The 12,291-nt window shown below is 38.2% G+C and overlaps 1 protein-coding gene across 1 annotated transcript; it reads right to left on the bottom strand.

The window, feature by feature from the left end:
- Window positions 1–3,449: 3,449 nt before the first annotated feature.
- On the bottom strand, window positions 3,450–3,902 carry ATOH7 (atonal bHLH transcription factor 7). The gene has a single exon (XM_039482915.1). The coding sequence runs from the start codon at window positions 3,900–3,902 to the stop codon at window positions 3,450–3,452; it is 453 nt and encodes a 150-aa protein (XP_039338849.1).
- Window positions 3,903–12,291: the final 8,389 nt, after the last annotated feature.

Here is a 12,291-nt window from a genome sequence, read left to right as displayed (position 1 = left end):
AGAGCATGGCTGATTGTTGGAAACCAATTCAGAGTGATCAGGCCTTTCTTGCTCCTTGAAGTAAAGCATGTAGTCACTTTGAGATATTTCTGTATGAATTAACATACATTTTGCATGCTAGTTTTCTGTACGATTTAAGACTAAACTACAAGTTTGGAGAAACATTTGTGTACACAGTCTATCATTTATAAGATGCGTAAAAAAAATTAAATGATACATGGGTTTTGTGTTGGTTTTTTTTAGCAATGTTTTCTTGCAGTTTTATTAATCTTTGCTTTATAAAGTATTTAAGCATTTTTTAAAAAGTATGCCAGGATGAGTGGCTGAAACCAAACTGTTTAAAGATAAACCTGGGTAGAGGACATGGACTGTTTCTTCAATAAATCAATGTTTATTGTTCTTAATAAATTTCTGGACTTCTTACTGTGCTAGAATGGATACATACTTTTAGAACATTAAACGGAATTATTCTGTAAATTCTTACTGAATAAAAAAAAATCTAGATCAACTTTCGTATGAGAGACACCTTAAAAATAGGTTTCTTAATGAAAACTAAATCCACAAATCTGGAAGACTAAATGTAAGCCATGCTCATCACCACAAATAGAGTGTAAAATGTATTGGAAAATAAAGTTTTGCTTAGTGGGCATTGTTTCTAAACTAGTGTTTATTGGTCCGTATCAGGTCAGTCACTTTTCCCAGGGAAATCAGTGGGGAGTTCTGCTTAGCAATCATAGGAAAATTTTGATGTCATATTTTGATAGTATATATGAAACCTAATTCTGCTCACTTTACTCACACAACAGAGTTGCCATTGGCTTCATAGGATTATAGTCTAAGTAAGGCTAGCAGCATTTGATTATTACTATTAATTATTTGTAATACAATAGCACTTAGAGACCTCAGTTGAGATTGAGGCTCCACTGTGCTAGGCATTGGATGCACACAGAATATGAGACAGTCCTTGCCCCATAAAGCTTACAATCTTAATAGACAACACAGACATATGGTGAGCAGGGAAAGAGGCACAGAGAGGTGAAATGACTTACCGTCACACAATGAGTCACTGTAAGAGATGGGAATAGTTTGGCCCATAATGGAGTCCAACACTGCTCCATGTAAGTCAACAGCAAGCTTCCACTGACTTGAAGATCCACTCCATAGGTGATATTTATGAGTCTCCTGCATACGGTGGCCATGTTGCTGAAAAGTGACATGTCTCAGAGGGGTTTGTCTACACTACCCACTGGATCGACGGGCAGCAATCGATCCAGCAGGGATCGATTTATAGCGCTCTCCTATCAACTCCGGTACTCTACCAGGGCGAGAGGCACAGGCAGAGTTGATGGGAGAGCGTCAGCTGTTGACTTATTGCAGTGAAGACACCACGGTAAGTAGATCTAAGTATGGTGACTTCAGCTACATTATTCACGTAGCTGAAGTTCCGTATCTTAGATAGACAACTGTAGACCAGGCCAGAGTTATACTGCACACTGTGTGTCTGTAAAGCAGTTTCATCCCATCATAATTTCACAATCATGTAAAGAGCTTCATTCTTTTGTTTAGCAACAATCCTTCAATAATCAGGACAAGCTCCATGAAAAATGGACATCCAACCCTATCATACCAGAGGGGATCATTACTGGTGAGAGAAGCACTGCCTTTTTGTTCTATGTTTGTCCAGCACCTAGCACAACAGAGCCCTAACCACTCATTGGGGCCCCTATGCACTACAACAATACAAACTAGTAATAATAAATAGGCTCTCCTTAGCATAGACCACACCAAGAGCTGTCAACTGGGAAAGAAAGGGTCCTGCCCACTCCCCATAGCAATCATGTGGGGGAAGGAGAGAGACTATGCAGAACTCGCACCACAAACCATGTGTGTTTCCCCAGATAACACACTTGTTGGGTTCCCTTTCTCAGTCATAGCAGGTTCTCAAAGGTTACTGCAGCTCCGTGAGTTCCAAAATTACTGTAGCAACCTCTGGCAGCTCCCATACCCTTAATGTACAAAGCCAGGACCAACAAGTAGCTGGTTCTTGGAAGCCACCCATTAGTAGCGCCAGCAGGAGCAGCCTTCAGACATCACAATGGACATCATCTGCACTTGAAGTTATGTAGACTATGAACTCTGCTACAATCACGTCTAACTTTCCACCTGCCCTCCTCCTCACTTTCACCTCCCCTAATATTTCATCAACTTTATCCCTTCCTCCTCTTCCATTTTCATCTACTTCCCACCTACCTCCCCCAAAAGAAAAAGAAAAAGAAGTCTATGGAACAAACAAGAGGTATGCCAGCCTTCAACCTGACTACTTTACTTGGATGTTATAATCACCATTCTCCACACTTAGTCTTTTAGATTATACATTTTGGGGGGCATGGACTAAGTCTGACCATATCTTTGTACAGCAGCTAGCACAGTGATTCTGACTGCAGTAGCACCCAAAGGCAAAATCATTTCATAAAGTAAGTAGTTGCTTTTTCAAGATAATTGATGAGAGCCTGATTGAAGTGTTGTAACATTCACTGTAACAAATCCACCAAGGCACAACACCCACAGTAGGACCCCAATCCTTTCAAGTAGTCAGAAAGGTCATTTCAAATGAAGAAAAACAACAACATTTTATTTACAAAATTGATTATTGTTTCCAGATATTAGGGAGGGGGGAAAAAAGTAAAAAACCAACCAAACAAACAAACAAAAACCAACTACAAAGCATACAAGTAGGTAAAATCTACAAAATTTAAGAGTCGGATCTCTACTTTCACGCAAGTATTCACGTTACAATATATAAACATCTGCTTTTACAGCCAGCTTAAAGAAAAAACACTCTGTACACTACTTGAAATTAGCTCTTTTCTGATAAACTGTTTAGTATTAAAGTAAACCTACACAACCCATACATCAAACTTACAAAGTTTAAAGTTAGTTCTCTTCATTTTAGTTATCTTTTTCATGGTATCCTTTGGATAGGAAACAAAAATGTATCCTCAAAGCTGACAAAAATTTTTTTTTTAAAAAAAAGACACATGGGAACAAATTTATCCATGTTTAATTCCATTGAGTTATACCATGGATCAATTTGGCTGCTGGTGTGTAAAATATTATATGACATGATCCATCACAGCAAAGATAATGTAAAATTTAATACCAGATTCAAATGAACTATGAAGGGATTGTTACAAATATTTCATAAATATAATATACACAACACAGATTTATTATACACATTTCATTAGTAATAGGAAAACAAACAATCTTTTAGAGGCATAGCAAATAAAAATTTTCAAAGCAAACTTATTTAAGCAACATCAGCATAAGTAGTAAACAAGAATATAGCTGTTATAATGACAAGATTACCTTATTCAGCAGCTTAATTCTCGCTAACTTTTCAAAATTACTCATTTGGTCTGTTGAATTATACTAGTCCATAATTAGTTCTAATTAGCTATTTGAAAATGGTCAGGTGGATAATTGAAGATTCTTTGTGCATATGGGTCATTGTTTGTTTCCATTTTCTGTCCCATATAAGTGTGGTAGCTCTCCTGATGGAAGTGTTCACAGTGAAAGTTAATCCAGTCTCTTTCAGTGCTGTATCTCTCTGCTTCAGCAAGGATCCTAGTTAGAGCCATAATGTAACTTAATGCCATCTGAAGGGTCTCATATTTGGAGAGTTTTTTATCTTGACCCCACTGTGGAACCACCTTTCTTAGTCGATCGAAGGCTGTGTTCAGTCCTTGCATTCTTCTCCTTTCCCTGGCATTAGCAGCCAGTCTCCTTTTGGCAGCACTCTCCATTCGTTCTGAGCCACATTTCACTACGCAGCCTGTTCCACTTTTGCACTGGGTATCTGACTCTAAACCAGAATCCACGTTCGATTTAGAAGATTTCATATTTTTTGCCACTTTAATTCTGAGCCTTCCTCACCCTCCCAAAAAATGTGTAGTAGCTGGAACGTGTTGGGAAAAATAGTCTTAGAACACAATATCTGTACTTCGAGTGTGTTCCCAAAAGTCAGAGTGAGAGGTTTTTGGGTTTGTTTGTTTTTTACAGCATCTCCAAAAAATAACAGTTTTCCAGGAGTTTTACAATTGTTGCTTATTGTTTAATAAAGAAAAAACAAACAGAACGGTATTTAGCAACTAGTCTGTTACCGTCATTCTTTACATTTCTTTAAGCTTGGCAAAGAGAGAAATAAAAACCATCTCCATTCTCAAAAATTCAGTTTCTGGGAAAAAAAAGTCCATTTAATCCAACAAGATTTTAACGGATTAAACACACACATTCCAGTGGTCAGTTTATGTCAACTGGCAGAAAAAGCCCCAGGTCTTCTCAGGATAATGTATTTTGTAATGGAGAACTGTGGCAGTCTGAAAAAGACTTTCCCTGAGGGAAAGAAAGATTGCTCCTTCCTCAGTTACTGTGGGTATGCAGTGATCATATCTTACGGGCAAGAAGAGGCTTTATAAAAGCAGCAGCAAGAGCTGAACAGGTGGCAGCAGGTGGGTGGGCAGCCCTCTGCTTCCATCCCAATACCTTCCCACCCTGGGAACTACGGGGGGGGGGGGAAGAACACAAAATAAAAAAACCCAGAGCCATGTTCAGAGCCATGTCTGTCCAGCACTAACAACGTGCCATCTGGACTAGTGTCTGGCTGGCCCCATAAGAATCACAACAGTTAGGCAAAAGTCTTTTCAGTGAATAATCTTTTGCAACTCAGCAAAAAATCTGTCAACACATAACTAAAAGTATTTATTAGAAACTATTACAGGTGGCAGAGGTAATTGTTACAAGGATAATTTCATGCTTTGTGGAAATATATAATACAGATTGGGACTGTACAATGTTGACTCCAGATGACTGTTTATCTATTAGAAAAGCTTTATGACTCAGAATTTAAATATTACTGTATACACTATGTAGAACATTTCTGTAGGGAGCACAATATTTCACTGGATACTGGAGAGCTGCAATATATTTAATTTTTAATATAAAGGAATTGTTCAAATATATTGAAATTTTGAAAAATATTTTCATAGTAATTAAGATATAAATATGGACTTATCTAATGGAAAATGAATTCAAAATATATGAGGAGAGAGTGATACACACACAGGCACCCTCTGGTTACATATATAATGCATTCAAACACACAGTATTACACAAGTGTCTAAAATTTATATAGAGAGGGAATGCTGCTACTTAGGAATATCTCCAAATAGGTAAAATGAGTAAAAGGAGCTCAGAACAACTAAAATTAAAAGAAACCAAATAATTTGTTCACTATCACCAAAAGACAATTTCTGCTGCTGATTATAAAGACCATGTTTAATTTTGGTATTTAATATAATTTCAGCATGTTTTTATTACTCTTGTTAAACATAGATTCACAAATTTACAAGGAACATTTATTTTATTCTGTCTTTATGAAATATGCAGAAGGTCAAAAATGTGTCACATTATGATTTATTATGTGTATTTGATTTCAAGCTTGATTAAATTGTTAGCAAGTACTTGTAAAATAGTTATCTTTCATTAGGGATTGAATACTGTATTTTTGTCTAAAACTCTATACTAATTGGTTCCATTATGACTCCAAAACCCCGTGTAGTTGTAAACAGTTGATTAATCCCTAGCAGAAGCAATGACAATGAAATGAGGTTGAATAATCTGAAAACAATAGAATGCAATTGAACATTAATGGACTCCAGCATGACAGATGTTGAACACCGGCTGTTATGCACAGTTGCTCTGCTCTTAATATTCTGAATCCTAGATGGTCTTGATCGTGGGTGGGGATGGGCAGTCCACATTATTCCATTATTAAAATGTCTGCTGTGTTTTCAATTTTTAAATAAATATCTTGTCATTTCATCAGAATGTCTCACTTATTCTTTTCTATGCACATTGACCTATTCTCCCCACAGTCAAAAGAACTTTACCCACTACGTATTAAAATAATACTGTCCAAACAACAATTTATGAGACATTGTTTTTGGTGCTTTTGTCTAAGAGAAAGAGTTGGAACAGTAACTTCCAGAAGAACTACATTTGTTGGTAGGCACAAGATCATTTGTACAGCCCACTACCTATATGAAAAAGGGGAGATCAGAGACTGGTAAATCAATTCTATTTTACTGCTTACTCGGCAAAAGAGAAATAGAAGAGACATGGATGGAGTTTTTCCTTCTGTATTTTTCACTTTCTCTCATATAGTTTGATTTTCCATATATTTTGGTCAGTCTCAGATATCGCTTATGTTGCCTTATTTCCCTTCCCTATTCAGTCCCCAACTTCAATTCATTTTGCAGGTATTTTATCCTTTGCTCTAATTTTCTCAATAGTTTCTCACGTGCTTTGTAAGACCTTCCTGGGATTCATCTTCCCAAGGGTACATTACATATATGCTCTAGGCTGCCATAATACTGTGGTGGTAGAATTCTTCAGCGATCTCTAGCTATAGCAGTCCCATCTGTGTCTCTTACATACAACTGTTTCCCAACCACTCTCTTTTAATCTTACTGAATAGAAAAGTATCATCTCAAATCAGCAAATTAAAAATACCAGAAAGAAATGCTGGATGTATTCAGTGAATCAGATTTCAACAACATACAAAGGACCAAAGTCTACTCTTAATTACTCAAGTGCAAATCCAAAATAACTGCACTGTCTTTTGCAGAGTTATTCTGGATTTACAGTTGCATAACTAAGAGCAACATTTTACTTAAAATCTCATGTTTTTCTGTTGGAAACAGAAAAAACACAGCTAAGAATATTTCCTTCAGGGTATAGTCATAAGCAAAGTCACCAATACTGACTGTACTGTTAAATAACAGCGAATACTACAACTACAGAAATGTATTGCTAGTAACTAATATGTAATTGATATTTTTATTTTTCTATTAAATATTATATTACCGTCAGTGTCTTCAGGATTTATCAGTGGCTCCTGAGTTATGGATTTGAGATGTCTTCAGTATGTGACCATGACTTAAAGCAGTAAAAAGCATGTTAAAAATTACCTGCTGGATCTTAAAGTTAATTACTCAATTGCCAATTATTATAACAGCTAACAAGAGGAATTTAATGTCACCTACCTATATTATCATAGCAAATATGATTTAATCCTCTTTGTACTGGGATGCCTGGGACCAAGCTCTAATTTTAAAAGGAAGTGGTGGGAGCCAAATAAAAATCATACCACTCAATAGCATTTCAGATGGAAGCCTAGGAACTCACACATTATCTTCTCCAACTATATTAAGAATAGGATGTGTGAAATATCAATGACAATAGCTATTTTACCTTTTCTTTCGGACCAGAACTAGTTCTTTTCCTTCCTCTCAGGTAGATCCCTTCCAAATACTTTTCCCAAATACTGTTCCCCTGGTGAAGTCTCTTGATCACTGCAGCAGGCTCAAAGGCAATTTATACTGCTTAATTGAAAGACTAGTGCCCTATGCTGCTTAACTGATAGCAGGTGGATAACTACCAAAATATGGATCTCACTAAGGGCCCAGCTTCAGGTAACGTTTGACTCAGTTCAGAATAAAAGCTCAGGATGAGGCAATTAGACCAGACTGGACAGGATAACTGATATAGTATAGCCAGTGAGTACTTGTATCTTCTTTGGTTATTTATCAGTTTTTTCCTACCTCCAGTCATAAAGAACAATCAAAAAATGAATGTTACGCTGACCAGAAAGAAAGGATACAGACACAAACACTCAGGAAGCTGAGCAGCACTGTACTGAAATAAGAAAAATCCCTTGCAGTAACTTTTTCCAGGGCATCTTTAACTTACGTGTGAAAGACTATCTTTTCCATACAGAGTTTTTCCAAACCTTAATTTGCCATAAGGGCTCTTAGGAGTAAGCTTCTCTGACTGACCAATAGTTTCACCAGTGAAAGGAAATTCCTGCAATCATGTTGATGGGACCTTTCTTTCTTCTCTTTTCTCTCTCTTTCTTACCAGGTCATCTTTTGCTGTTCCCCACTCACCCACTGTCTTATTTTCTAAAGTGATACTGCAGGCCTGTCACCTGGAAGCCATAAAGAACAGCTTCCCCAATGGTCCAGTTTGGATTTATATCTCCCATTTCAGCTCTCTTTGAACAAAACACTCAATTTAACTTTGTTTTAAAACATGTTTCTAGAATACAAATATCACTATAGTCCTCAAACAACAATACTGAAAAAAGGACTCATTCTTCCATGAACAGTTTGTGAACTTCCAATAGCCTGAAAGCTGCTTATCCAAACTATTTGTTGAATAATATGAACAATGAATACACACACTGACATCAGAATTGGTTCAAAAAGAGAAAAAAAAGGGCTAGGTTAACTGGATAGTTTATTTTCTATGCTCAAAGGATGGTTTTAAGGTACCTTTGCACTGCTACAGTAGCACAAAGGAACTTTGGCATAGGCCATCGGAAGCCAAGAAACTGTTCAGAGTACTTAGCATTATGTAGCGTGTATGTATGTTCAAAGCACAATTTCCCTTGACTTCAGTTGCAGTCAGGACTGCTCAGCAATTTAGCAAATCTGGCCGCAGGTGTATCACATAGGAGAAACATGCAATTAGTGGCCACCTGTGAAAAGATTGATTTAAGAGACTTGCCCAGCATCACACAGGAACTGGATAGATACATCGATAGAATCCAGTTCTCCACAGTAGCATTCAACTTCCTTAACCATAAAACCATCCTTTCTCTTCCTTCAACCACCTGCCTCATTAATACCTTCCAGCTTCTGCAACAAATGAGGCAGGGGTCCTACAAACAACAGCTTCATTCACTACACAACCCTAATTCATCCCCAGAGCATCATCCATCCTGTGCACTGAATGAGGCAGAGACCCTGTGGGAAAAATAGTATGTGATCATATAATTAAAGACTGCATTATAATGCATACGCATAAGGGAGCCAAAGTCAGCCTACACAGGCAGCCTTAATTCTGACATTTTCTGACTTTTAAGTGCTTGACTTTGCAACCTTAATGACCTTTAACCACAGGCTTTTAAATATAATTTTCAAGAAATTGAAATAACAGAAATTCTAGGTGAAGTCATACTGACTCCCATCTTGAGTTTCCAGCAGAGCACTTTAAATCTACAGCACAGACCTCTACCACTTGAACTAATACACTAACTAAAGAAGCAGTAGTAGGGTGTTATCCTCTGTGTGGACGAGCTATTAGAGGCAGAATGAGACCCACTTTGTTAGTGGGTTTCAAAACTATTTGCTCACAGAAGTGGAATGTAGAGACTCAGGAAGGACTCATGCATTCAATTCCAGGCTTAGTAGAGGAGTGTCCTCTAGTGCTTACAAATCCTTCTGGTTCCATCTCATGGCCCCTGCCCTGCTCCCATCCAAATCCCCTTCCCTAGCGCCTGTCCCCCTCCCTCTCTGCTGCCACATCCACACTCTCCAGCTTCTGCAATCCTCTCTCCCTCTGTTTTTACCCTGTCCATTTTTTTACAACTCTGTGTCCCACTCATCTGCAAGGGGATCGTTGAAAGCATAGGGAAGACAGCTTCCTTGTTGTCAGTTGTTGTGCCCAGCCCCACAGCTTCTGGGAGGAGCAATTGCAAAGAAAAGCCTGCTCATCCCTGACAATCCCAGGCTGCTAGCATGCTCACTGCAGATGAGATCTAGAAGCTGTGTTATCAGTTCTGTCTTAATACAAAACTACAAGGAAACATCCACAACCACTTCCCTCCCATCAGCTATGAAACACCAACTCAAATTCATCCACTCCCGTTCTTCTTCTATCCTTAGCATAGACAGTGAGAGCCTCTGACATATCATCTTTATCCTATATATGTTCCAGAAAAAAGACTCAAATCTACCACTGTGCAAAACATATGGTGGCTGTAATACCGCCCAATTACTACCTAATTCAGTTCCTGATATGTGCCAGTTACTCGCACAATAACAAATTTATTAATGCCATGTCCTCCAAAAGCTTGCAGACATCATATGGTTGATAGTTATATATGACTCTCACGTACATATTGCTGGGAATCATAGGTATAAGCAACAATGAAAATACAGATTAGAGTTAACCTGAGGTTACACAAATAGTTTTACTACATAAACAATTACATTTACATTCATTTTGAAAATGAAAATAGCTTCATCGTTTTTGTTTTCTTAAATTGCAAAAGTGATTCCCTGCATAATTTCTTAAAACTTTTTTGAGGAACAAATATAAAAAAATGTTAGTTACCATTTGCATTAATAATTTAACCTGTCAAATTGATTATTTTTTTCAGCTTTCATAAGGAAAATAATCCATTTCTATGCTACAACCTGGAGTGTAAGTAAATCAGTAATTATTTTAACACATTAACGATGGAAATGTTGAAAGAGAGTTAAAAATTTCATCCTGAAATGACATTACTCAGCCCATGGGGTTTATATCTTATTCCAATCCTCCTTTTTTTTTTTTGCCTAATATAAACCTCAAAGTTACCAAAATGCCTCCTGTTGGTTTGCCTAATCCTACATTGTAGTCTCCAGCCTTACTAGGATAAGTACCAAAATGCACTGATTACACTTACACCAGATATTTTCTAAGCAACACAATTGAATTTTACTTAGTACCTGTCTTTGGTAAGAGGTATATGACAGGATGACAATTCTCTATTTTTTAAAATACTGTCTTCTGAAGTACTTGTGGCACCTTAGAGACTAACAAATTTATTTGAGCATAAGCTTTCGTGGGCTAAAACTCCTTCATCAGATGCATGCAGTGGAAAATACAGTAGGAAGATATATATATACACACAGAGAACATGAAACAATGGGTGTTACCATACACACTCTAACAAGAATGATCAGTTAAGGTGAGCTATTACCAGCAGGAGAGAAAAAAACTTTTTGTAGTGGTAATCAAAATGGTCCATTTGCAGCAGTTGACAAGGTGTGAGGAACAGTGGGGGGGGGGGGGGCGGGAAATAAACATGGGGAAATAGTTTTACTTTATGTAATGACCCATCCAATCCCAGTCTTTATTCAAGCCTAATTTAATAGTGTCCATTTTGCAAATTAATTCCAATTCAGCAGTCTCTCATTGGAGTCTGTTTTTGAAGTTTTTTTGGTGTAATATTGCCACTTTTAGGTCTGTAATCGAGTGACCAGGGAGATTGAAGTGTTCTCTGACTGGTTTTTGAATGTTATAATTCTTGATGTCTGATTTGTGTCCATTTATTCTTTTACGTAGAGACTGTCCGGTTTGGCCAATGTACATGGATGTACTGGCATGTTTGACTAAATAAGTTGTGGCAGCCATATGACCAACTCTGCAAGGAGTTGTAGGCAGACTCTGGTGGATGTTTGGGGGCTGATGTTTGTGATTGTTGTTACTAGCCTGCTTAGATTGAGGAATTATCATTGGGGTAACCTCGCTTCTGCTGAGAGTCAGTCAAGATAAGCCCCTATAAACTCCAGCTGCTGGACAGAGACCAGAGTGGACTTTCGGACGTTTATTTGAAACCCAAGGTTGGCAAAGAGAGTTATAGTGGTTTGTGTGGCTTGTACTGCCGTCTGCTGAGCTGGTGCTCTTATGAGGCAGTTGTCCAAGTATGGGAAGATCATTACCCCTACCCTGCAGAGGTGAGCTGCGGCAACAGCTAGGACCTTGGAGAATACCCTTGGGGCTGTAGATAAGCCAAAGGGAAGCACTTTGTACTGATAATGCTGATGGCTTAGAGTGAAGCGTAGGAATCTTCTGTGCGCTGGGTGAGTAGTAACATGGAAGTAAGCGTCTTGGAGGTCGAGGGACGAGCGCCAATCTCCTCTCTCTAATGCCAGAATTATGGTTGCCAGGGTTACCATTTTGAAGCGTTGTGTCCTTACAAATTTGTTTAGTTTGCATAAGTCCAGAATGGATCACTGTTCTTTTTCTGAGTGAGCCCTCTTCCCCTGTGTTGAGGTGGTATTATTTCCACAGCTCCTAGCTGCAGGAGATGGTTTATTTCCTCCTGAAACAGGGTCTCATGAGAGGGGTCCCTGAAGAGGGACAGGGAAGGTGTGTGTTGGGGGGTAGAAGTAAATAAGATAGAGTAACCCTTCGGGACAATTTCAAACACCCATTTGTCTGTAGCGATGTTATACCAGACTGGGTAGCGCAGTAACAGTCGGTCTCCAAAGAGACTGGAGGTCATCTGGTATTCTGACATGGGAGCAGATAGAGGTCTCGTGCTCTCGATCAATACTTCAAAATAATTGACGGGATATTATGGATTGAGACGTGGCAGACTGATCCTGGTTCTGC

This window comes from Mauremys reevesii, linkage group 7, assembly GCF_016161935.1.
Source record: "Mauremys reevesii isolate NIE-2019 linkage group 7, ASM1616193v1, whole genome shotgun sequence".
Classification (NCBI taxonomy): domain Eukaryota; kingdom Metazoa; phylum Chordata; order Testudines; family Geoemydidae; genus Mauremys; species Mauremys reevesii.
This window is presented reverse-complemented; position numbering and strand designations above follow the sequence as displayed.

Bases quoted from the DNA above. Each gene is read 5' to 3' on its own strand.
- ATOH7 (XM_039482915.1), bottom strand. From the start codon at position 3,902: ATGAAATCTTCTAAATCGAACGTGGATTCTGGTTTAGAGTCAGATACC.